Genomic DNA, 27,410 nt, shown 5'->3' on the forward strand with positions numbered 1-27,410 from the left:
AGAGATGCGAGGGAGAGAGGAAGAGAGGAGAGAGAAAATAGCTACAAAACCCTAACTATAGCTACAAATTATAATTTTTTCAAACTATAAATTAAATACATATCACATATTTGCCTAATAATTTTCCCTATTATAAATGGTCAAAAGTAAAAAAGAATAAAAAAATAGGGAAACAAGGTGACAACCCGTAGCATTTGCTTACCATTTTTCTGGCTAACTTTAAAAAATTACCCAAAATGACTCAATTCGGATAAAAGGGTCATATTTAATGTAATAAATATATTAGCCGCAGTTTATTGCTAATTAGCCACGGTTTATTCCACTCGTAAAATTACATTGTGTTGCTCTATTGACTATTCATATTAGTTATTTCCACTATCGTCAGTACCCTTAAGCATCACATTATTAGTGCGAGTGTGGTCATTCGAAAATGAAAAAAAAAGACATCAAAATATTATAAAAGGTGTCCCTAATCAACGCTATGGTGTGGACACAATCTGGTTGGCGATATTTTCGAATTCAAAACATTATATGATGGTAAAACAATGGGTAAGAATCATTTTAAGAGGGGTTACTAATGAGTGGATGGTTACACATAGAAGTTAATGAGTCAAAGGGGGATTCAACATATTTTTCATTGAAGGGAGTTTGGATGAACCCTTACAAACCCTATGTGGCTCTGGCTCTGCTTGAAGCAGCAGTAGTCGAGTCCCAAGACCAGATGATCATTGGAATAGGCACCTTGTCCATTCGTAAAGTTTGGATTCAGTGTGAGTTAGCTCAAACAATAAACAACTTCTGTCAATTCATCATACGTTGAAGAAACTTAGGAGATAACCGTGGCTTGTGAGAACTGTCTTTTCTAGAATTCAGAACCTATAAACTCAAAAGAGGGTCTTTCGAAAACAGTCTCTCTACCTCCATGAGGTAGTGGTGTGAAAGGAGATATATGATATAAGATTTTATTGCTGTTGTAAAAAGAGGAGAGAAAAAAAACAATTCAGGTATGTTCCAAACTGAACATAGTGAAAAACAACCCAAAGTTGTTTACAATATGAGCTAGCTAAGAAAGTTATCAAATTCCCCAGGGCAACAGCAGTTGCTGAGTTATTTTATGTTCTGTAAACTCCATTGAACCCCCCCAAACCATATATCATCAATCAGACCAACCCGATTACAGATGTCACGTAAAGTTAGTAAAAACTATACATGTCCGTCCTCTTATTGATTCTGCTCAAGAAGAAAATGAGCCGGCTCACATTTTGCTGCATGACCAAATTTAGACGTGTTGTACTTCCTATGTACCCCTGTTAGTTTCCCTGTTGCTGCCTTTTGATGGAATCCCACGATCAATCTCGAGCACTCCCTAAAGAGAACGAAAAAAAAGAAGTTAAATTAGAGCCAGCCTTAGAAATTAGTTACATTCATCACATGATATAGAGGCACAAGTTTACTCACAGAAGTTGATCTTCTGAGTATTTTGTATGCAACTCACACGTCGTGCTCCATTGTTTAACACCGTAAAGTGTGCACTGAGCTGTAAATATTGCAGCAGCAGCGATAAAGGATGGTGGGAATTTAAGCATTTCATATTCCACGAGGCAAAGCTCGATCAAGAAGAACGAAAGTAGCTCAAGCTGTTATAAAAGGAGTACACCACAAAGTTAGAGAATGTAAAAATCAAGAATATCAAAATTCCAAGACTGTTATAGTCATTAACCTTTTGATCCGATTGAGCAGCCTTGAGAAATCTTCTCATAAAAACATATGGTGTTGGAACAGACATATTAAACTGGAGTGTGTTGAGCATCAATTTTTCCTGCGGGGGCACATATGATGACATGACATCTTTAGTAATAGTTGAGAAAATGCAGTAATAATAGTTAACATTGATAGAAATATCGTTAGCTAGCTACCATTTCAAGAACCTCCTTCCTTGCATATGCTTTGTCCGAAATAAACACCAAATCATCCACCACAGGGAGAGTAACCTCCTCATATTTACATGCAAGTAGCGTGGCAACCAGCCCGACAAGCTGCAGCTTCTTTCTCACAACAGATTGCTTCTCCAAAAATCTATCTATCAAGTTAACGGTTAGGAATAACGTCTCTTCCCTTAGATCGAACTTGTGATGTACCTGTTGTTCGTTTATGATAAGCAATTAATATGACAATTAACAACTTAATTTGCTCTTTCCAATTGAGTAAAAATTTGAAATACCTCAATGAGCCAGTCTATTAGTATAGATCTCATCCTCTCGTTTACGTCGAACTGTTGTACCATGTAATCTGGCGAGATACGGCTGCAGACCTGAATATAGTGATCATTATTTAGTCAAAAATGTGCATCAGAAACCACATTCTTTATACTCATAAACTGACAAAATCAAAACTCACCAAATTAAAAAATTACACTATTTTGATCAAACATGTGAATCAGAACCACATTCTTTTTCATCAGGAACCAGATTTTTTATACTTAATTCATCAAATCTAAATATTAAACTACTTTGATCAAACATGTGCATCATTCATTTTCATCAGGAACTGAATTCTTTATAGGGATCCCTTCTTTATACAGTTCTAATCACTTCAAATAAATTCAAACATCATTTTGAGTAGGCCGTGGGGTAAATATCCTTCAGATATTGTAGATCCACCCCCGACTATACAGACGAAATTCACCTTTAATGCTAAACTAGTAGCTTCCCTTAATGTCTATGGAATTCATCACAAATATTTTTTTACCTTATTTTCACAATATATAACTTCTGGACGAAGGGAATTCATTTTGAACCCCTTCAGACAACATCCCCTGACTATATATCAAATTAATGCTAAACTATTTTGCTAGTAGCTTCCCTTAATGTCGATGGAATTCAACACAAATATTTTTTTACCTTATTTACACAATATAACTTCTCGGCGAAGGGAATTCATTTTGAACCCCTTTCAGACAACATCCCCTGACTATTTATCAAATTCACATTGGTAAAGCTGTAAAAGTCTCTTTAAGGTACTAAAGTGTTAGTCAGGTGGACTTACTTCCATTTTCGAGTAGTAAGCATACAGATCTTCCACATAATCAACAGCTGCAAGCGGGTTCTTTGCATCATCACTGTCAATATCTATCGCGGTCTCCTCAAATATATCCTCCATCTCAATCTCCTGAGAAAACGTATGAACATTATCTATCTAAACTTCCCAAGTTACTTGCCAAAAGGCCCGAAAATTCAGCTCGTTTATCACTCAACTATTCTCTTACCATTTGAGTCTTGTTGTCATGTGACACTGTCTCAGTTTGTTCCAAAGACATAGGAACAGGCTGGTCTTTTGCTGCTTCATATTCCTCCACATCTATTATAGGTACATCCTCCCATACACTAAAATTTTCATCTGCTAATTTTGGTTTCTTGGCTTCCTGTTGACATCGCAAAGGTAGAGAAATACTTTATGTACATATATTAAACTTAGAACTCAATTTGTAGCATTCAAAATCATCGTTCTAAAATGTAAAACTGAAATCCTGGCTAGGCTTTCACGCGTTATAACACTACATAAACTACAATGAAACCTCAACAATTCAAGAATCATTCTCATTAATCTATGAATATGAAAAGGCTTGTAGTAATTTGTACCTCAGGATAATGCTGCTGAGAGCTAGCAATTTGTGCAGCAAATTTCCTTCATTTAAAAAAATTACATTTACAAGTCAGATTCCAAGAAAATAGTCCTCAACATAATAACAACAACTTTGTGAGCGTAATCCCATGGAGTCTAGGGAGGTAGAGAGGTTGTTTCCAATAGACCACTGGGCTCAAAAAATAACATGAGTGAACACAAAACATACTGAAAAAGGAATACACAAATGAATTACAAGGGACAATAGATAGTAACAGAAATCAAAGGAACAAGAACCTACAAGAGTAATACTACGACTACTAGTATGATAGAATAAACGAGACCATTCCCAAATATTGAATTTGACTATAAATATCTAACCTTGTGATTGGTCTATGAGCTGGAATAGGAGGATTCTTATTGCAGATCCCATTAGCTCTGAAAGATCAAGAAAATCACCCAAATCAGCTCAAGAATAACAAAAAAATGAAAACACCCAAAATATAATTATTCAGAAAAAAAATATGAAAATTTCTAAAAGATTGGAGCTGGGAATTTACTCAGATAATCCTCTCTTGTTAACAACACAAGGGTACTGATTAACTCCAACAAAATTCTGATTAATCACACTCAATGCTCTTCGATTGTTCCTCGTCTCCACTCCAAATTTTCTGCTTCCCATTTCTGACAAAGAAACAAACTTTTTAAAAAACCCATCTTCCAAAAACTAATAAACAACAACCTTATCTGATATTAAGCTCTTAAAACCCAAAAATTGGACAAAAATTAAAAAAAGATTGAATCTTTAAGCTACATTTACCTTGACCATTTGTGGGTTTAGTCATAATAGGATTGTTCTCATTAGAAACATCCATTTTTTTTCTTTTTTCTTGATTTTATTCTTCAAGAATCAATAACCCCACCAAAGATCAAGAATCAAAAATGAAAAGAAAAAAAAAACAATCTTGGGATTTCTTTAGTACCCAGAGCATCTAAAAAAAACCCATCTTCCAAAAACTAATAAACACAAACTTTAGCTGATTTTAAGCTCTTAAACCCCAAAAAAAATACAAAAATTTTAAAAAAAAGATTGAATCTTTAAACTACATTTACCTTGACCATTTATGGGTTTAGTCATAATAGGATTGTTCTCATTAGAAACACCCATTTTTTTTCTTTTGTCTTGATGTTACTCTTCAAGAATCAATCACCCCACCACAGATCAAGAATCAAAAATGAAAAAAAAAACAATCTTGGGATTTCTAAAGAAACCAAGAAACTGTGGAGATGGTGACTGAGAGAAAACACCAATGGGGGGTATTTGTCAGTAGGAATTCAGAGGGGTTTTTATTTCAAATGAAACGGCTAGTTGGCTCAGAGCGTCTAAAAAAACAAAGGCATAACGGTCATCTTGGTTGGCATGTGGAGAAGATGTTGCTTTCAAAATTAGGAAACTTTTTTTTATTAACTTTAATTGAATGAATAGGTGAATGATTGGAGTTTGGACTTTATTTTGTATCGGATGTTTTTATTAAATTAATTTAATTCAGAATATGACGTAATTTTAATTTATCGAGAACGTTACTTTAGATAGAAGGATGTGGAGTTGTGAGTTGTCTTATTGTTTGTTTTTATTAGTAGTCGTAGTATTGTTTATGTAGTTTGTTGTCCTTCGAATTCTGTTAAAATCTATTGATTTTTTTATACCTTGATTATAGCTTCTTCTTCTTCTTCTTTTTTTGTAGTTTATGTTCTGTTACCGTATGTTGTTTTTGTTATTAGTTGTTGTTTCTTGTATCCTTATTTACTTCTTTTGGTTGGATTGCTTTGGACTGTTTTTTCTTGAACTGAAGCTCTATCGAAAACAATCTATTTATCTTTTACAATACGGGTAAGGTCTGCATATACTATATCCTCCCTCAGATTTCACTTTGTGCGATTACACTGAGTATGTTATTGTTGTTTCTAACTTTTTTTTCTTCGCATCAAAAATGGAAGTCCTGCGATAGGTAACAAATAACTTCTTTTTCTTCGCATCGAAAATGGAAGTCCTGCTATAGGTAACAACATACACAAGCAAAATGATCGAAAGAGACTCAATTCTACACTGCTGCTGAATCGTCGGAGAACGTTTCTACTCCTTCAAAGTTGGTTAAGTGATTTAATAAAGTGAAAGTATTAGAGTGAAAAAAATATGCATGAAATAATCATATAATTATATAACAAATATAATTTGAGCAGGTAAGTTTTTACCAAATGATATAACAAATAATTTAAATTTCTTGAAATCATCTTCTTTTTATGTAAGAGTATTAAACGAATGATCAACTGAATTGTAATTAAATGAGTTAAAATAGGCTGAATTTGTTATCTGTATTTAAGCTTCAACTACTATTAATAAATATTTTGTCTTCATATATACGTTACTTTCAAATTAGGAAAGAGAGTTGAATTTATTCTTTTTTATATTTTTTAATTAATTCATTCAATGAATAGATTGGAGTTTGCACTTTTATTTTAAGGAGACCCATAATAAAAGTAGAGGTCACAGTCAATATTTTTTATTGAAATATGAGCTCTTGCATACTATTGGACTATTTGAGTCTGTTTTATATATTAACAGTGCAAAAATTATGTGATTAATATAATTGTATTATAATATTTATGATAATATTTTATTTACCATATTTATTGGTTTGTTAATGTCACACCGATACTATAAAATAAATTGATAGTATCAAGTTACATTCATCATATCAAATCTGATATAATAATTCAGAAGAAAAAAATTGATACATTAGACAATGTTCGATTATTTATTAATTTTCTATTATAATTTTGACTTTCATATCTTTCTATCAAGGTACTATTAATGAATTGCCAAAAAGCTGACAAATAAAATACAGATAATTTGTTGAAATAAAAATTTGAAATACCTCTGCTAATTTATCAGCAGAAGGAATCAAGAAGCTCAAAACAATTAAGGACATAATTTATCTGTACATGATATTTAAATTTAATTGTACAAATAAATATAAGATATGTGTCTTCTATATAAATTTTCATCACTTAATTGACATGTATTTACATTTTAATTTGAGATTGATCTTATAGTTATATTACTTTGATTTGATGGGAACATCAAATGTAGTTAAATAATACATGTATAGTTATAGGGTAAATAATTATTCCTATGCTTTAATCTCAAATTAGCTTTAGTCAATTATATAAATCTTTATTGATTTTGTCATTCCATCTAAATTCATTTTATTTTCACTTTTATTTTTATAAAATATTATAATAATTAACATGATATAACGCACAATATAAGGCTAATACAAAGAACAACATATTCAGCGCAGTCTAAAAAATATAGAATACATAAATTTTATCTCTACCTCATGAACATAAAGAAACTGTTTCGAAAGATCATAAGGCTAGTACAAAAAGTACAAAAATAGAATGGCCAAAACTTTAAAAAAATCACAAGGTGAATTTGAATTTAAATTACTCCCTACTATATACATTCCTACATCTTTTTTATAAATATATAATTAATGATTGTAGCAGGCTATGAGGCATGTTTTGGACATTTTTTTTTTTTTAATAATAGGTCTCCTTTGCTGGCACTTGTCAGACATTAAAGTGTTTTTTTTTTCAAGTGTAAAGATTATTCCAGAGAGAATTTGGATCCACAGTTTGAATAAAGACCTATTTACTTCTTCAAGAAATTCAAAAATTATGAAAGAATAAGACGACCTAATAAAGACCCATGAAAATGTCAGTGTGAAGTATGAGTTAGACGCATCTAAAATATTATAGTTGAATAAAAAAAAGTAAAATATAAGCTATTATGGCTTTCGGGTGATCGCAACATGTGATGTGTGAAATAGACACAGTTCACATTGCAGGCAAAATCTTATACTCCCTCCGTCTCAATTTATATAATACAGTTTGACTTGCCACGAAGTTTAAAAAAGATAAAAAGACTTTTCAAACTTGTAATCTATAATAAGTCATAAATGTTTATGTGACTATAAATCATTTAAGATTAAAATAGACATTTTTAAAGTTAACATGTTACTAAATATAGAAATGTGCCGACTAAAAGAGAAAGTGAGCCAAATAAATTGAGACAGAAAAAATATTTAAGTTGGGAGGAGGGCAGAGGAGCGAGCCTATACTTCCAAGATTTTCGAACCTATGCACCAATGTGAGTCGCACCAGAAGCCCAAAATTTCTTTGAACAACAATAACTACGCCTCAGTCCCAAATAAGTTGGCGGCTTCTTCTTTGACATCAAAAATAAAGAAATAATCAATTGTGGGATATTTCATATTAGCTATGAATTAATACACAAATACTGATCCCACTCCAAAACATGAAGAGGAACTACTCTCAATGATTACGATTGAAGCTACTAACCATTTGATAAATTATTTCAATGTCAAAAAATGGCAAACACAACCAATTAACTAATGTCTCTATTGCCATGTACCTGGATTTAGGTTCTACTTATATAAAATGGACTAACCACAATTGATACTCTTACTCTTGCTACTTGTAAGAACATCTAATTTACAACAAACAAAATTCAATTCAGCTAAAGAGAGCTGAAAGTGTTCGATTGCTAACCGTTTGTTTGCCCTTCTCAGCTGAAACAAACTTCCTCCCCCAAGAATCATGATTTTTATCATCTAACTTCTCGTTTACTTCATCAATACTATGTTCTTGTTGCACGGCATCATGCTTTTCTGTGAATTTGTGACCTTAGTAGCCACATTATTCATCAAAAGATTCAAAGGGTTAATGGTAGTCTTTTGAAACTTATCGTCGTTCTTTTTCTCCTTTCCTGTTGCATCGCGACAGTGTTGTTGATATTTCACCTCTTCCAGCAGCATCCTTATTTCATCCTTTGGCAACTGAGAATGATCACCCTTAGTTTTCTTCTTAGTTACAGTATCCCCGCTATCCAGATCCTGACTGAGAAAAGCTGTATCATCAATCAAATCTTGCTTCTTGACAGCCATCTCCTCGGAGTGCTCAGCGGCAACAATCTTCTGCTTCTTTGTTCCTGCCTCCACCAAATCACTACATCCCTCGTGATTTAACTTTTTCTTCTCAAAAATATCGTGTTGGAGTTGACAATTTTCATTAAGCAGGCTATCATCATCAGACACAAACTTCGGCTTCATTAGCTCCAAATTTTCATGGAAATTCTTGTGGGAAGCATCTTCCTTCTGCTGACCATCAACTTCAAACAGGATATGCTTCTCCTCTTTGATCACTTTAACACCCCGGGTGACTCTAGGAACTATGGTATCAAGGATAACTTTGCCAAGAAGAAACCTTGTCTCACACATGTGTCCTTTCCCAAGAGAAACATAGTCTATCCTGTAAACGTTCTTCCTAGTTTTGAGAGATGTAACATCTTTCACTAGAATGTCAAACATTAGCTCTACAGCCCTGCCCATTTTGTTTGGTACAAAGACCTGCAAATCAGACATCTCCATAACAGTCAACAAAAACTCGTTAAAATAATAATAAGACCAATTACCATTCTGATAGCCTCTTAAACACATCTCAAGTAGGAAGACATGAGAATTAAAGTCTACCAGATCTTCTTCTCCTTTTTCTTCTCCATTTTATCTTACAACAACAACAACAACATTCCCAGTGTATCAACAAAAACTCGTTAAAATAATAATAAGACCAATAACCATTCTGATACCCTATTAAACACATCTCGAGTAGGAGGGCATGAGAATTAAAGTCTACTAGATCTTCTTCTCCTTTTTCTTCTCCATTTTATCTTACAACAACAACGTTCCCAATGTAATCCCACGGGGTATAAGGAGGGTGGTGTGTACACAGATCTTACCCCTACAAGGTGGAGAGGTTGTTTCCGATAGACCTTTGGCTCAAGTAAAAGCATTACAAAGCAGTTCGAAAAAAGAAATCAATGGGAGTATTGAAGAAGCCAAGACAAAATGCATAAGAAAGCATGACAAGCATACTAAAAAAGAAACAATCACTACCACAAAATAATACTATAATCTGAGTGCAAGAAACAGTAAATAGTAATAGAAATAGAATAACAAGAAACTCCCAGAGTAATACTACGACTACTAGTATGAATGACTAAGGGGTTGTTTGAATTGACTAATTTTAAGTGTTTTTTGACTTTTAAGCTCTTTTTTAGTTTTGAAAGTGTTTAGGTAACACAAAAAGTGTTTTTAAGCACTTTCTTTTAGGCTGAAAAAGTACCAAAAAAAGCCAAAAGCTGGGTGTTGTTAACTTATGACTTTTAGCTTTTAACTTTTAAGCCACTTTAAAAAAGCCAATCCAGACAACCCCTAAGCGACACAACTCTCAACTACCTAACTAACCTTCTACCCTAATCCGTGTCCTCCATTTTACCTTCAAGTCAAGAAAAAAATCATGACTTTATGTACAACTAGTATTTACTTTGTGGATAAGCTGAGCTGTTTTCTCAATGAATCTAGTAGGGCTGCTTATGATGGGGAGGCAGAGAGGGAGGCCGTTGCATTTATACCGAGTGCACCAAGTCCCAAGTTTCCATATAAGGTATAGGTGAAAGATGCACTTAGTCCCAAGTTTACACAAAAGGTAGATGAAAGATACCATGTTGTTTACGAAATAAATGAACACCTCTACATTAGGCTCAGAGATACTGGTCCAAGTTGTTGCTGGAAACCTGAATCACCAACTTCATAAGTCACAAAATTTATATAGAAACAGGGTTCAATAAGCTCCTTGCGAGTATAATGAGCTAGACTCTAGGTTAGGAAATTGTCAGTGCATGCCTTTAAATAGTATTTCAGAACGTATTTAATCCTTTTCCATCCATGGAATGCACTGCAAAAAGGATTAGAAAGATCTCTGTCTTGTTGTATGAAGCAATTAAGTAAGTCATAGCAAGTATTACTAAATGTTTGACCTTTTTATAACCACAGATTAAGAAACAGACTTGACCAAAAAATAATAAGTCAACCATATTCAAGCCATTGCCTCATTCCTTGCTAATAAGGGGAAATCAACAGGAAACATTGTTTCACAAATACAGGCATTCTTAGAAACTAGATCATTCTCCTCTCCTCATTTTATATGACAAGGTTGCTATTTGAGAGACAATTGGACCAACACTCTGATCAAAAGTTAATTAACTCATCTATCAACAGAAAATTCTAGATAGAATTATCGATCATACATTTTCCCATATTATTATTGGAAAATGATTAATGCAGCTTCTGTTTTCAGATAGGAGTAGAAAATTAAAGTCAATTGGACCAACACTCTCATCAAAAGTTAATTAACTCATTTATCAACAGAAAATTCCAGATAGAATTATCGATCGCACATTTTCCCCATATTATTATTGGAAAATGATTAATGCAGCTTCCGCTTTAAGATAGGAATAGAAAATTAGTCTATTTAACTCTTGGGTAAACAGCATGAACTAACTTTGGATCTTCCACAAAAGTCGATCATTAATCTGAAGAACCATACGGGTGAAACTATAACTGTATAGCGTACCCAAACAAAGTGAAATAAAGAGACAGACAAACTGCCTTGGTGTAAACAACAGTTACATGTAAAAGTCAAAGTATGTTTACCCACCAAACCAGAGCATGGGGCTCCTGGGAACTTGGACATTGCTTCCAGGAGGCTGTCCCTGTCCGTTAAAATGTTTATAGATTTTTGGACTTGCACGGCCAGCTGTGCAACCTTTTTTGCAAGTTCATCATCTGAAATGGAACCTTCAGTATCAGAAAATTCTGGTCCATAAACAGCTGCGTTTTCAACATGCTTTTCTGCAAATTTAACAGCTTCCTTCCAATTTGCGTGATACAATACAGAAGCAAAAGTCAGAATGACAAACGCATGTTGGGGATGTGTGATCAATGCCATATGAAAGGCCAAGAGTGCAACCCTGTCATGCTCATCATCGAAAAGGAAAATTTTGTCAACTATCCCAATTCCCAGCTGTAACAAAGCAGTTCTCTCAATATTAGTGCAGGTAAATTCATCTAAAGTCTACTGTTGAAAACGAGATAGCAAAGTGGTCAAAGGATCAGTAGAATCCACTATTGTGACAGACTGACAGTAGGCAGGTAGACTATGAGCTGCAACATCTGCCGTGAAGTAGAGTTAGAAACATAACTCCAAAGGATTCATATGCTGAATGCAATGGATCAGCACAATTAAACTATGGAATAAGCCAGAGTAAATGTGTTATACAATGAAAGCACCACATAAAAAAAAATCAAACCTTTAAATGTCTAAATTGGCCCTAATTTGCAATTTAAAAACAAAAAACGAAGGAAGCTATGTAGAAGTATTATCTAAGATGCACTAAGAAATTCTTGTAGTGATGATGCCAACTTCTTTTGAAGTCAGGAAGGCAACAAATGCTTCCAATGGCAGTGTCTAGAAATTAAAATTTAAAATGATAGACACAAGAAGATGCTTGTTTACTGTTCTCACTGTTGCACAACATCCTGACTATGAAAATTCAGTAGTACATGAAGGTTCTATGTCTTTACTTACAACACTTGACACTGAAATTATATGACTATTCCTTCGTAAAAGGGAGAAGTGCAAGCTCCCAAATCCATAGGAACTATATTTAACTTTGCCTTATCATATAAATAACAAATGCATTCATTCGCTCGCCATGTGAAAGCTTGAACAAAACATCTTAAACCAAAAAACAACTGCTACCACAAAAATAAGAGAGAAGGGTATTAGAAGGTATCCACAGGACATGTTGCGGAGATGCGGATGTTGAGATGGATGTGTGGGCATACGAGAAGCGATAAGATTAGGAATGAGGTTACCCAGGAGAAGGCGGGAGTGGCCTCTGTGGCAAACAAGATGAGGGAAGCGAGATTAAGGTTGTTTGGGCATGAGCAGAGGAGGTGCATTGACACCCCAGTGAGAAGATGCGAGAGGCTGGTTGTTGGGGATTCGCAGAGGGGTAGAGGTAGGCCGAAGAAGTATTGGGGAGAGGTGATTCGACAGGATATGGCGCAGCTTCATATTACTGAAGACATGACTCTAGATAAGAATGAGTGGAGATCGCGAATAAGAGTAGAGGGTTAGGGGTGACTTGTGAAGGTTTAGGCTTGTTAGTGTCTATCATAGTACTAGTCGTACCCTTGTAGTTCTTGTCATATGTTGTTATTGTGTATGATTATCAGTATTTTACTATTGTTAGCATTTTTTCATGTAGACTTTCCACTGTTTTTCTTATTAATTACTATGATTTCTTCATTGTTTCTATTCATTTTACTTGGATTTGATGCACTTGAGCCGAGGGTCTTTCGGAAACAACCTCTCTATCTCCATGAGGTAGTGGTAAGGTCTGCATACACTATACCCTCCCCAGACCCTACATAGTGGGATTTCATTTTACTTGGATTTCAAAGCATACAAGATAATCAAAAAAGACGACTGCAAGGTCAACCCTTAGCTTTAACAACAGCAGGATTTCAGTTAGTCAATCACATAAATTCTTCCTATCCACGTCAGCACTTGAGACCAAAGCATAATAGCTTTGTTAAACAGTTACAAGGTACTATGATAGACGAGATGATAAGAAATAATGGATCTTCCAATTAGACAAGTCCATAACCACAGAGCAACTTATATATCAAATTAAAGCTCTAAAAGCGGCAGTAGATACAGTAATATCCAAAAATGAAGACTATCTCTATTAGGGAGAAAGTGTCAGCAAAGAACAGACAGAGGTATGGGAAGCAAAAGCCTCATGGAGAACAAGAATCCAATAATCAACATATCTGCACCAGAGCTCAGAATAAAAGCAAAAGGAACTCAGCTCATATGATAAAGCTACAGCAATGTCATGTCACAGGCACAATATTATATGTGACTAACTACTTGGAAGGGTGAGAAACAATCAAATGCCAAAAATGAGACCGAAAATCTCAATAAAAATTCATGTCATTAGAGCAAATGCCTTATTTGGAAAATTTAATCAACTCACCACACACTATCATGCGAAGGTTGACCACAGGTTACCAATTGATCCAAGCTGGAAAATAATTTCTGAAGAAAATCGTAACTGATACATTATATGCTTAAAACACAAGTGAAAGAACCAACAAAATATTACTTTAGAAAATGAATATGCCCACATGCGCATGCAACATACACAGGAAAAGCTAATTAAGGACTTACAAATTTTTTCAAAGTAAAAAAATGAGACGAAGCAATTAAAAGCATACCATCAGCATCACAGAACTTTTACCCAATTGTTTGCTAGCCTGTTGAGCAAGGTATGTCCCCTGAAAATGATATACATGCACATTAAGCTATTTCCACAATTCTTAAAAGGTGTACCATTTTGTCAGCAAGCTAAATGAGATGCATTCATGCAGCAATATGGACATACATGAAATGGCAATACAATCTCAAGGATATTGTATTTCTGAAGTAAAGAAAGAGAAGACTCTGCAGCCCCATATGACATCATATAGTTCAGTTCCATCATGATTCTAAACTGCAAGCACAATAAACAGAGAAATATTAGTTAAAATGGAACATATGATGTAGAGAGTTCCCTTAAGAGAGTGGGAACGTTTAAGGCTTCAGGGATGTTCAACAATGAGAAGAAGGGACAAATAGCAAAGAGAAAGCCAAACATTAGGGGATAAGATGAAGTGAGTGATTAAGCCATATAAATGACTTAACCAGAAATCATTGTTTATACCTTGGACAAGCTCATGATGGATGATGAGAGTTCATGTATTGCATCTTCTATCTCCTTTGTAAAGGATAAGTTAAGACGAGCAGCCAATCTCAAGCCGCGCAAGATTCTTGCTGAGAAAAAAGAAAATCCAAGATTAGTTCCATCATATTAACAATTAGGGTTAAATTCATGTAGCCCCCATCAATCCTTGAATTCAACATTGCCATCCCCTTTCTACTTTTACTTACTCTTGAAGCGTTCTTAACTCTACGTTGTGCCAAATTGATTGGCAGTAAAACGCCGAAAATCATTTTGTTCTCTGCTAACAAGTAGAATGTCCCTAAATCTTCAAACTTCATGTAGCCCCATGTTTTTACCTGGTGTGTAAGGGTTTACCCTGAATTTTCCACCTTATTTGATTTTCTACCATAACTAGAATTACCTTTCTTGGTGGAAAAAATTTACATGTTGGAAAAGATCTCTTCTCTATTTAGGTTATTCCTTTCTTGGAGGAAAAGTTTGGACCTCTATAAATTAAAGGTTCTTCTCATACCAAAACACAATTGCATCCACAGTGTAGTTGCTTAGAGAGTTATGTTTAAGGGGAAATTTAACCCCTCTATCGTTTTACATTTTACTATTGTATTTCGTATATATAAGTATTATCATATGTAGGTCAATTGACCAAATCCATATCAAATCATAACATAGAGTTTACTTTATAGGTTTTCTTTGTCATCTGATTTATCGCCACCATGGTTTGCAATGGTTAGTTTCCGCATGACGCCCTAACTATTTCAATTCCTCTCTCCTTAGCCACAGGAACACTACTAATCTAATCAGTGAGCATTATTGCCCCCTTCCCCCTTCACACAAGAACACAACTTTCCCTATTCCCCTCTTGCCAGCCAAAGTGGGCATAAGCAACACAATCACCCTCCTTCTCCCCACTATACAACCATACTTTCCCAACTATTCTGCTCCTTGCTCATGTAGTAAACTATAATCCTCTCTCTTCACGCTCAAATCTCCGCTCGTCATGCTAAACTTTGACCGCATGGGACCTCCCATTTCGTCCCTCATTAGAAGAATGATCCCTCCATTTCTTCACCTAACTGTCCCCTTTAAACGACTGGCCTTCTAAGACCAACTCAAAACCCACAATCACTTTACATACAATCAAAAACCATAACAACTAGCTATTCAACAATACAACAACTATTATGCCTTAATTGTGACTGTACTAACGCTGTTTGGAAGGGTGTACTAGAATGGTTGAAATGGCATAGAGGAGTTCTCAGTTGGGAAAATGAATGGCAATGGGTGGTGCAACACTCCAAGGGAAGGAACGTAAGGAGCAGACTACTTAAAGCTGGATTTGCAGCCGCTACTTATGATGTTTGGATAGAAAGGAATCGAAGAGTTTACCAAAATTAAGGCCAAAACAAAAGAAATGCTCAAATGAATGGCAATGGGTGGTGCAACACTCCAAGGGCAGGAATGTAAGGAGCAGACTACTTAAAGCTGGATTTGCACCCACTGTTTATGATGTTTGGATAGAAAGGAATCGAAGAGTTTACCAAAATTAAGGCCAAAACAAAAGAAATGCTCCTACCCAACTTGAAGACTAACCTCGCATTAGAGTTGGAAGAAAAGACCTACGTTTGATTTTATTTGCTCCCTATAGAACTCGTCTGCTAAATCGGTATTTTTGTTGTTTTGGTTAGTAGGTAGCTTGTTACTTTGTTTCTTGTTTCCTTGAGAGGGGATGAGCTAGTTTTGTTCTCCCCTGGTTTTGTATTTCTCTCAGGTAATTAACAAAGTTCTTTAATTACCAAAAAAAAAAAAAAACTACACCTCATTTCTTCATGTATGCTCATTTAGCTTGCGTTTGGACAGGTGATATGAAATCATGATTTCAAATCAGCGTAAGGACATGCGATTTTTTCAAATCCCGAATTATCCAAAAAACATGATTTGGGATTCCGAATCATGATTTCAAAAAAAATTAAATGTAAAACAGCAAAACTTGACACATAAGTTTATATTTTGTAAAAAAGACCCATCATTTTAAATTTTGCAAAAAAGACTCATGCTCAAGGTGAAGAGATTGTCCGTACCATGTAAAAAGGATTATACTATAGAATAACTAGTAACTACTATTGTTCACTAGTGGATTTTTATAAAATTATATGTATTTGAGAGTTTGTAATCACAAATATTTATTTATAAGAGGAATGTGGAGATATGCCATTTATCAATATGGTGCCTTAGGATATTCCGATATCTTTTTTATGAACTATGGTAAGATTGCGTAAGAATTGGGAAAATTTTGACAGTTTTCAAAACTTGTGGGATTTTTATGTTTATGAAGAAAAAAATACTCCCTCCGTTTCATTTGTGTGGCCTACTTTTCTTTTTAGCACATTTCAAAAAGAATGACTCTCCTTTTTTAGCAACTCTTTAAATTCAACTTTCCACATGGCATATTTAAGACAACGAGATGAAAAAGTCTTCTTTATTTTCTTAAACTCCGTGTCAAGTTAAAATAGGTCAAACAAATTGAAACAGGGGGAGTACAACTTAAGAAATTCAAATTGCATGTACAAACAAAACTTCGACTTCATATTATGATTTCATCTAGCATGTCCAAACGGGCCTTTCATATCATCATCATACTAAACACATAAAAGTGAAAAATAAGTTATATATATGTAGTATACCTGTGGATATATAGATGAAAAAGTTACCATTTCAAAAAAAAAAAAATATATATATATATATATAAGTAATAATAATAAAAGTTAACAAGTCAAAAACATATTTTCAACCAATAGATATTACCTTCTTTTTTTCGCACCATTGTATCATATCTTTAGCTAAGTATGCATTGATAGCAGACAACTTCCTTCCATGTGATTTTAGGTCTATCTTGTTTCCTTTTAACACCTTCACTTACCATAGTTTACACCTATGGATTGGTACATTTGTAGGTCAACGCAAGACATCTCCAAACCATCTCAAGTGACGTTCTCGCATTTTATCCTGCTTGCAACTTTTGGACAATATGGTTATTTTTAATCTTATCTGATCTTGTATGACCACACATCCATCTTAACATCCTCATTTTTGCAACACTCATTTTGTGGATATGTTGGACTTTAGCAGCCCAATATTCACTACCATATAATATCACTGGTCTTATAGTTGTTCTATAGAACACACCTTTCACTTTGGTAGGCATCCTTCCATCACAAACACCACAGTTGCACTTTTCCATTTCAACCATCCAGTTTTGATCCTATGAGTAACATCTTTATCTATTATTCCATTCTCTTGAAGCAAAGAGGCTAAATATCTAAATTGTTTGCATTTTGGCACAACGATCCCATCTCATCTCACCCTAACTTCTCTTTTATCATGTTGATTAAATCTGCAATGCATGTATTCAGTCTTACTACTACTTATCTAAAAAAGAGTAAGGGATCTTTGGTTTGATGTGCTAGTTATACGGAGAGTGTAATACATGGACTGTTTGTACAGGGACTAATAATATGAGGATTTTTATTTGGAGAATAAATAATTCAAGGATTGTTATGCAGTGAATAAATAATACAAGATTTGTTTTTAGGGATTATCTATTGTAAGGGCATTTTTATCTTTAGATACGTTTATCTATGTGTTGCAGATACTCATATAACTTATTCCACTTTCTATCCCGTAAAATCATGCATAAATTTTCATTTAACTTATGCCCGCATTAGTTATACAACGTTCGATTTCAGTATTAAAATCCACATAAATTATTCGGATTTTAATATCAAAAACCTAACATGGCATAAAGCAATACCGATTTATATACCAAGATAACTTAGTTTATACCTCAAACCAAACGACCCCTTAGAGTTTTAGGATAAGTAGAAGAAAGACTGAATAGCATAGTTCAGGCTTTTGGTTGACACCTTAGTTGGTTTCGTTAATTTAACACAATATCATCACCAAATAACATACACCTATAACTATTTTAATGCAAGTGATGGCTCTTTCATAGCTGTCCTTTATGAAATTTATATAGTTAATATGAATTCTTTTCTTCTAAATCACCCACCAAATGGTCTTCAATGGTACTCTATCATATGCTTTCTCTAAGTCAATAAATAATACCACGCAGATTTTTCTTCCTTTCGCTGTAGATTTCCATCAATCTTCTTAGCAGGAATATAAACTCCATTGAAGATCTACGTGGCATAATTCCAAATTGAGTTTCTTTCATTCTTGTCGTGGTCTTAAGTCTACGCTCTATCCCTCTTTCCCAGAGTTTCAAAATGTTTTCATAAATTTTCTAATCCTAATATAGTAGTGTTGCAAATAATAATAGACATAACACGGTCTCATGGGAACTTCAAACTACACCAATGGAAGGTTTTGGTAAGGGAAACAACATTTTGGAGGAGGGGGGGCTAAGGGAGAAGTGAACAGCTAAGGGATTACAAGTCTTGCTGAAATAAGAACATTTTCCCATGGAAATCTGACGATCTATCATGAAATTGTTTGAAGTGGTTAAAAAATTAAAGATCTACAATGTTAAGCATACTAAAAAACTGTTTAGTGGTGCAATAAGCAAAATTAATGATTGATGAAAGGGGTCCAATGAATTTAACCCAATAAAATAGTAATGTTTCCAACCCAAATTAATTTTAACTTTGTGTAGTCATTAAGGAAAAAGGTTAATAATGTGTATGTTGTGATTTGTAATGAATAGTAAGATAAGCAAATACAAAAATAAATACATATTCAATTCGGAATGAAAGGAGTATGATACTAAGTCTCAATTCATGACAAAATCGTAAATAATTGCACCTACCACAATCTTCTCCAAATGACAAGTGAGCAGGCACTAAAGTCCGTAGCTGAATTCATATCAAAATAAACCTTTACAAATTCCAACACATCAAAGTAATGGTTTTGCAATATATACTTGAAGATAATTTTTATTTAAGTACATATGTGAAGATAACAACCTCACCTTTAACGATCTTAGGTCCTGCATTGCATTGGCATAATCATAGATCCTATTCACGAACGGGTTGAAAAATAAGCTGTTTCCATGATTTTAGAAACATAAATAATGAGTTAAATAGCACCCAAAAACTCAATAATTTAGGTATCTATCAATCACCACAACAACCAAAACTTATCATCCCACAGGCAACAGCTTCTGAACTACAAATAAAGCATATTTTGTTTGGCCCAATTTTCTCTAGTATGTAAAAAAAGTAGGTTCATGGAACTGAAAAAAAAAAAGAAATTTTACATGTATCCTACATATGGATACCAGGTAGATACAATTCATTCTTATTTTGTGGAGGATTCTCCATAGAAAGATTTTTTTAAAAAAAACATCAGTTTAATGTTCATTTATAAAATATTTGTTACCTTCTTTCAATAAAAAAGGCATCACTTTAACGTCTGACACAGAGAATAGCAATATGTATTACATAATTACATTTAGCAAAATAAATTGCTTAGTTTAGCTTCCCTAAATGCTATAATGCTCTGAAACAGCTGTTAATTCACATCTCACCAGCATGCCATGGTAACAACTGTGTTATAACATTAACCAAGTCCATTTCAATAGCATAGGATTTAACATCTTCAGTTTTTGGCCTTTTTTTCTAAAATCTGCTTGCAGATGCTAAGAAGAATGACAGGATCCAGTGAACTAAATAAAGCACCTAGAACATCGCCAACAACTTGTAGAGGAAACACTACAATTAAATAACCAATCAAGTTGACTATCTCTCTCTTCCTGCAGTCCCAACCATCCAAGAAAATGAGCAATAGACAGTTCCAACTTCTTAGTTATAGCCCCGAAAACCGTTTAACAGTTTCCTCTCAACTTTTCTCATCGAAAAAAGATGAAATGTATAAACCACTGGATAATTTTGTTCATTATTATCACTGAATCATCAATGATCCAATGTGGTGAAATCAAATGCAGCATAGCAGTACCCTTAACAAGTAGAATTCCTGTCTTAGCAACTAAAATCAATGGTGCTTGTTATTTTAAAAACAAATTCAGTTTCTTTGGGAAACATAAGTTTTCGAAATACCAAAAATTATCTAAACTTAGATTTCTAGCAAGCTAATTCTTAGAAAAATTAACCCATCTCTTTCACTCTGACTCTTTAACTTTCAACCATTTTTATTAAAAATCTAGAAAGAACGAAAGTTCATTTGAAAAGTAAACAATTCTCGCTCAATCCAATAAAATCTGTGTACTTAACTGGTGTAATCAACATTTTAAATGAAAGATGTGTCTTCATAATGATCCAAGGTCTGAGTGACAGTTTAATAAATTGTTAGGTGCATTGAGAGGAACTTTTTGATGTTAAAACCATTTAATCCAAATATAAATATTTCTAGAAAACAATTTTCAGAAATTAAAATGCACAATGGTTTTCCATATCCTAAATAGGACCACAGCAGGGGGAACTCAAGGATGGAAGTTCACAGAACTTCCCTCTTGCTACAATTAGTTCCTCCACATTTTGGTCAAAATTTTCGATAGTTCTACATTCCTTGTCCTTTTTGGATTATTAAGCATAGTAGATCAACACCAGTACCCAAAAATCAGAATGGAAAAAGTTTGAACTTAGCAACAAATTTGGATGTTATGAGTCAAATTATCCTTCTGTTTCATTTTTCTTTCTTTCTTTGGGGGGGGGGTGTAAGGGGGGATGAGGGGTAAGTCCCCAACAGAACTAAAACTTATAACCTTTCCTATGCCTTCAGGAGAAGTCTACAGAACATAAATGAGCTTTTAGCTCCATCCACTTAAGAAAATACAAAACAAAAGGTACCTGTTAATAGTGAAGTCTCTGTGCATGGAATTTTTCCAGAGAATGAGATCTTTCTGAGGACATCCCTTAGGCATTTTAGGAACAAAGGGTTCCTCTTCCTTTTCAGCATGTTTTGCCACAGTATCAAAACTTGATACCTGCAGCAATTGGAATATGAAGTGCTTCAATAGCTGTGATTGTAACAAGGGTTTCAGATCTCTAATTTATCTTCTTCTTCTTTTTTTGAGATTGATCTCTAATTTATCTCTTCACTAAAACAAAGGAGATTTTCCTATGGTCTGGACTCTGGATACCAAATCAGAATGTTCTTCCTTCTTCTGTTGGGATCAAAATGGTAAAATTTTAAAAAATCAATGTGACTTGCAATTCAAGCATTAGTTGAATTTTTTTGAAATTCTTTTTTATGTAAAATATATACATTGTTGGTACAGCATAATGTGTACAATGTGAAAATGTATGTGCCCATACCCAACCATAGAAGTATAGAAAGGTAGCACAATTAGTATCCCAAAGGAGTTGTGCCAACCTCAACAATAGAACCTTTGACATGCACTCTACATATAGGAAATATTCGTCCAACTATTTCACAATGATGAAATTGCTTTTTTATCTGCAAAAAAATATAATAGCATAAATGTTAGAGCCGAACTACAAGTAACTGAAACCTAAGTTGTCTCATAACTAGGTGATGATTTTGAATGCATCAATAACCTGTTGAAGTCTTGCATTTGTGATTATATCAAAATCTTTTGGTATTCTATTGAGAATTAGATCTCTGACACATCCACCAACCAGGTATGCTTCAAACCCTGTATATTGCAGTTTTGGTCAAAGGATAATCGACTAAAAAGAAAGGCATGTGTATGATCTTTTTTTTTTAAAAAAAAAAAAAGAGACTTGCAAATGAAGTGGTACGGGATAAGGGTGGAAAACACAGGGTTTTTATATCCAAACAAATTATTAGGTTATGTTAAAGCGTGTCGAGATTCACAACATGCCGGAACACAGGGAACTTGAGTAGAAGAATATTCAACTAATTGGTTAACACCTCTGTACCACTAGTACTTCCTTGATCCTTCCATTACATGCATCAGGGGTAATAGAAAAGATCCCAGATTATGTGTTTTCAATGCTAATGCACAACAGACGCAAAGCAAATTGTAGGATATTCTAGAATACTCTTACCTTTTCAGAAAGTTCTAGAATATTCCTACTTTATTGTTAATACTTACCCTTATTGTGCAAACATGGCCTAACTTGGCTTCTCTCCCATTTAACCAACTTCAATTTTTCAATCAAAAAAAAAAAACTTCGATTTTATTGATTCAACTCTGAGTACCACAACAAAAATCCGGTTTGTCAATCAAATGCACTTGCTCTTCAGAGAGGCAGTCACCTTTTTTCTGGTCTTCCTCTCCTTTCCTTTTCTTTTCTTTTCTTCTTTTTTTTTTTTGACGTGGGCACAGGGGATGCAGTTGGGGAAGCGGAGGAAAAGAATTGGTTTTTCCTCACTCATGAAAGGCACAATTCAAAACAAAAAAACAGGTTCAACATTTGAAAAGTAAATTGATAAGTTTGAGGTCCCATAGTTATATAAACACATACTCCGGTAGCCAGACCAGAAGCATGAAAAGAAATGATCAAACACAACTAAAATTATCACCTTCATAATGCAGAATCTTCAGAACAACCCAGGGAGATGGTGGTATCATTGATCTATTTATCCCAAAGTTCCTTGAGTCCAACTTCCTCCATTTTGAGAAGTCGATTTGACCTGAATCATAATCATTACATATCATAATTCAACTCCCTACTCCACAAATAACATTTTCATTCAATCACAAGTTTGCGGCACTGCCTCTCCTACCCAATGTTTGCAGACCATCTATCATATCCAATGAAAACACACTAGCAGAAAAGAAAGTAAGTCCTTATTTTTTCTCATTGGTCAATAATTTGCTCAATTTTGAGCCGAGGTTCTACCAGATACAGCCTCTCTACCTTGCAAAGAAGGTAGGGGAAAGGTTTGCGTACATCTTATCATCCCCAGACTCTATTTGTGGGATCACACCGGGCATGATGTTGTCGTTGGTCAATTAATTTCTCATAAATGCAACTTAAGCAAACAAGAAATTGATAGAGAAAAAATATACAGTCAACAATCACTATGCTTAATCCCAAATTAAATGGATAAATCCTTTGTATCCACATTTTGGTCTATTCAGGTTTTTCCATACTAATCTTTACATTCAAGGTAACAAGGAGATTGATGATGATGTCACATATCATATTGGTGCGAGATAGGTTAAATGGAGGCTCGCCTCTGTTGTCTTGTGTGATAGAAAGGCACTGAAAACTTAATAAGTTTTACAAAATAGTGGTTAGATCGACTATGTTGTATGGGGCGGAGTATTGGCTGGTGACGAACTCTCATGCTCAGAAGATGAAAGTTGCAGAGATGGAGATGTTGAGGTGGATGTGTGGCATACAAGGAAAGATAAGATTAGGAATAAAGATATCTAGGACGAGGTGGGAGTGGCCTCCGTGGTGGACAAGATGAGGAAACCGAGGTCGAGGTGGTTTGGACATGTGAAAAAGAGAAGTGTAGATATCCCATTAAGGAGGTGTGGGAGGTTGGCAATGGTGGGCGTTAGCAGAGGTCAAGCCTGGCTAAGTTTAGATATAAATATCCTGTTTGGATGGGGCCCCCTTTTAGCTTTTGGATGTGTTTGCCTAATGCTGACTTTAAGCCATAAAGTTCTTAAAGTCAGTCAAAAATAAAAAGTTAGGATTAACTTTTTTTTTTCAAAGTGCTTAAAGTCATTTTCTTTGACCATGAAAATTACTTTTATATCCCTTATATTTTAACTAAATTCCCAAACTACCTTTTTTTATTCTTTCAACCCTAAAATTCACATCATAAGCACTTTTATCCAAACACTCAACTGCTTATTTATAAAAATAACTTTCAGCACTTCAAAGTTCTAAAAGCACTTCATACATAAAAGTTACTTTTTTTAAGCACATCCAAACGGGCTCAAAGTTCAATCGGTATAAGTTAGGATAGTGATCTCCACTGGTCGGGATAGATAAGCTTTGTTAGCTACATTTTAGGATATATGGCTAAGTGTTGTTAGCCATATTATCTCCCCTATTCTTCTATAGGTTGTTGTAAGCAATTGTGTATATATTCAGCAATTCTACTCAATAGAAAACACATTGAATTCTCTCAATGTTTGATCGTGTAACACCGAGGAAGCATTGGGGGAAAATGATTAGACAGGACATGGCACATCTTGAGTTTACCGAGGACATGACCTTAAATAGATGGGTTTGGAGAGCACGGATTAGGATAGAAGGTTAGTTGGTAGTGGAGCATTCTCTAGCTTTCCTACGAGATAGGTTTGGTGGTTGTACCTATACCTAATTTCTTACCAATAGTATTAGCAATATTCTCATAGTGCTTTGAAATGCTTTATTTTAACATGTGTCTATCAGAAAAAGTCTATCTATCTCAAGGTAGGGGGTTTACCTAACTATCATCAACCTACTGCAACCGTCCATCCTCCTTTATCCAAGCTTACACGCTTTACCGATCAGATAGGCAAAGTTACAACAGAACAAAATAACCTCTAAAAGCAAAACCGCACAAAAAGCAGTAAGCTTCAAATGTATTATAAGCTTATATTTACCTGCTTCTATCACTGACCCAGCAACTGAATCAGCAAAAACCTGAGACTGTCGTTCGCATTCAGCAAAAGTGTGCTTAAATTTCTGAAACAACATAATTCAGTAAATGTTTACAAACTGTTCGACAATATGCCTGAAAGAAAAAAGAAATAAATAACATGCAATAGAACGAGTTTACCCAGCACGGCACCTGCAAGGATACAAGGGCTTTGAGTTTGAGGCGCGAGAGTAAGGCATTTTCTCTTTTCAGCTTTGATATCGCAGCCATGACACTTGAGAACTCTACTGTTCTCTACATCAGCGAGTGGAGAAGACAGGGTATTGTATTGTAGTTTGTTTTTGTTAAGTATAGTTTAAATTTACCATTAGACAATCGATTTGGTATGTTTTTATTTTATCTAATTATATTTCATTTTTATCCTACATTTTCACAGTTACTCTACACCCTACTTTTATTGTAAAAATATCATTAAAATTATAAATGTGTGACATTATATAACGAAAGAGAATAATATAATTTATTCAAATAATATATTGATTAAAATAATACAGTATGAAACAATACTAACAACCATCCAAACAAAGTGTAAAATAGCAATAGAAAAATATATGACACATTGAAATTTTGAGATTCAATAAAGTTAATATATATTTATTGCTTCGATGTCTGAATTCACAATCAAAATTATGAAATTTAAATCTCAAATTTTTAACTGTATCGTATAAATTGGGATGGAAAGAACGCTTTTTCTTTTGCATTGTCTTGACCAGCTTTCGCACACCAAAACTAGGACAGATAGCAAAACAATATTTTAAGAAATTGAAAATGGAAACGTCTAAATTCGAATGTCCATATGCAAAATTGTATCTTACTTCCTTCTTCGTTTATTTTTATTTATCCATTTAAGACTTTGTATGCTCTTAAAAATATTAATATGAGTATCTTATTTCAATATCTATATTAATTTTTGTATAATCTTAGATATTAAGAAATGATTCAGGGAATATATAACTAGTGTTAAAAGTAAAACAAAAATAATACATGTGTTATCACTAGTTATATATTCCCTGAATATTGATAATGTTGGTAATGCTTTTGTGAATAAATCTGCAAGATTATCACTGGAACGAACTTGTTGTACATCAATATCACCATTCTTCTGCAGATCATGTGTGAAGAATAATTTTGGTGAAATTTATTTTGTTCTGATTCCTTTTATGAAGCCATCTTTCAATTGAGCTATGCACGCGGCATTGTCTTCGAATATAACTGTGGATACTTTGACATCATTTTTCAGGCCGCATCTTTCTTTGATGAACTGTATCAGTGATCTCAGCCACACACATTCTCTACTTGCTTCATGATTTGCTATTATTTCAGCATGATTTGAAGAAGTAGTAACAATAGATTGCTTTGTAGATCGTCATGACTTTGTAGATCGTCATGATATAGCAGTTCATCCGTATGTAAATAGATAGTCTGTTTGAGATCGAGCTTTATGTGGGTCTGATAAATAACTTGCATCTGCATAACCAATAAAGTTTGCACAACATTTGTTAGTATAGAACAAACTCATATCAATGGTACCTTTTAGGTATTGCAAAATATGCTTAATACCGTTCTAATGTCTTCGTGTTGGGGATGAACTATACTTTGCCAGCAAATTAACAGAAAATATTATATCAGGCTTGGTTGCGTTAGCAAGATACATAATTGCACCAATAGCACTGAGATATGGTACTTTAGGACTAAGAAGTTCTTCATTCTCTTCTGGAGGTCGAAATGGATCTTTATCCACTTCAAGTGATCGAACAACCATTGGAGCACATAATGGATGTGCTTTGTCCATGTAAAAAATTTTAAGATTTTCTTAGTGAAGGCAGATTGGTGGACAAAGACCCCATCTGCTAAATGTTCAATTTGCAGATCCAGACAAAATTTTGTCTTTCCAAGATCTTTCATATCAAATTCTTTCTTTAGTTATTCAATCGCCTTTTGGACCTCTTTAGGAGTTCCAATGAAATTTATGTCATCAACATAAACGGCGAGTATAATAAACTCTGATTCCGTTTTCTTAATAAAAACACATGGACAAATGATATCATTTATATAACCTTCATTTATCAAGTACTCACTAAAGCGATTATACCACATACGCCCTGATTGTTTTAGACCATATAATGATCTCTGCAATTTAATTGAGTACATCTCCCGAGACTTAGTACATGCTTCAGACAATTTTAATCCTTCTAAAGTTTCATGTATATTTCATTATCAAGTGAACTATAAAGGTAAGTTGTAACTACATCCATTAGATGTATTTCAAGCCTTTTATGTATAGCTAAACTAATGAGATATCAAAAAGTTATTTCATCCATAACAGGTGAATATGTTTCTTCATAGTTAACCCCGGGTCTTTGAGAAAATCCTTGTGCAACAAGGCATACCTTATATCTTACAATTTTATTTTTCTCATTTTGTTTTCGCACAAAAACCCATT

At 34.1% G+C, this 27,410-nt stretch overlaps 2 protein-coding genes across 5 annotated transcripts; both read right to left on the bottom strand.

The window, feature by feature from the left end:
* Nucleotides 1-948: 948 nt before the first annotated feature.
* LOC129896473 (G2/mitotic-specific cyclin-2-like) lies at nt 949-5,108 on the bottom strand. Of its 2 annotated transcripts, none has more exons than XM_055972391.1 (11): nt 4,735-5,108; nt 4,182-4,305; nt 4,003-4,059; nt 3,639-3,684; nt 3,266-3,421; nt 3,046-3,168; nt 2,222-2,311; nt 1,917-2,138; nt 1,721-1,819; nt 1,459-1,637; nt 949-1,366 (listed from the first exon to the last, which is right to left on the bottom strand). In XM_055972391.1, exons 1-11 carry the CDS (start codon nt 4,787-4,789, stop codon nt 1,222-1,224), a joined length of 1,296 nt encoding a protein of 431 aa, XP_055828366.1. In that variant the 5' UTR covers nt 4,790-5,108; the 3' UTR covers nt 949-1,221. The 2 variants fall into 2 exon arrangements, with proteins under 2 accessions (XP_055828366.1, XP_055828367.1); XM_055972392.1 differs by lacking the exon at nt 4,735-5,108 and adding an exon at nt 4,442-4,616.
* A 2,973-nt stretch (nt 5,109-8,081) lies between these two features.
* Nucleotides 8,082-25,284, bottom strand: LOC129896470 (uncharacterized). 3 transcript variants are annotated; one of them, XM_055972385.1, is made up of 14 exons: nt 25,100-25,283; nt 24,912-24,993; nt 22,883-22,993; nt 21,931-22,028; nt 21,746-21,829; nt 21,220-21,356; nt 19,383-19,455; nt 19,221-19,266; nt 14,378-14,487; nt 14,060-14,167; nt 13,893-13,952; nt 13,652-13,713; nt 11,263-11,575; nt 8,082-9,113 (listed from the first exon to the last, which is right to left on the bottom strand). In XM_055972385.1, exons 1-14 carry the CDS (start codon nt 25,175-25,177, stop codon nt 8,331-8,333), a joined length of 2,145 nt encoding a protein of 714 aa, XP_055828360.1. In that variant the 5' UTR covers nt 25,178-25,283; the 3' UTR covers nt 8,082-8,330. The 3 variants fall into 3 exon arrangements, with proteins under 3 accessions (XP_055828360.1, XP_055828359.1, XP_055828361.1); XM_055972384.1 differs by having other exon boundaries at nt 25,088-25,283; XM_055972386.1 differs by lacking the exons at nt 11,263-11,575; nt 13,652-13,713 and having other exon boundaries at nt 25,088-25,284.
* Between the last annotated feature and the right edge of the window lie 2,126 nt (nt 25,285-27,410).

Source organism: Solanum dulcamara, chromosome 7, assembly GCF_947179165.1.
Source record: "Solanum dulcamara chromosome 7, daSolDulc1.2, whole genome shotgun sequence".
In the NCBI taxonomy this organism is placed as follows: Eukaryota; Viridiplantae; Streptophyta; class Magnoliopsida; order Solanales; family Solanaceae; genus Solanum; species Solanum dulcamara.

Excerpts from the sequence above, each read along its gene's own strand:
- LOC129896473 (XM_055972391.1), bottom strand. The coding sequence starts at position 4,789 with ATGGGTGTTTCTAATGAGAACAATCCTATTATGACTAAACCCATAAAT. Across the intron at positions 3,169-3,265 it reads ATGACAACAAGACTCAAATG|GAGATTGAGATGGAGGATAT; the intron begins GTAAGAGAATAG and ends ACGTTTTCTCAG. Across the intron at positions 1,367-1,458 it reads TACTCAGAAGATCAACTTCT|GGAGTGCTCGAGATTGATCG; the intron begins GTGAGTAAACTT and ends CGTTCTCTTTAG.
- LOC129896470 (XM_055972384.1), bottom strand. The coding sequence starts at position 25,177 with ATGGCTGCGATATCAAAGCTGAAAAGAGAAAATGCCTTACTCTCGCGC. Across the intron at positions 22,029-22,882 it reads GAAGATTCTGCATTATGAAG|GGTTTGAAGCATACCTGGTT; the intron begins GTGATAATTTTA and ends TGCAATATACAG. Across the intron at positions 21,830-21,930 it reads CAAATGCAAGACTTCAACAG|ATAAAAAAGCAATTTCATCA; the intron begins GTTATTGATGCA and ends ATTTTTTTGCAG.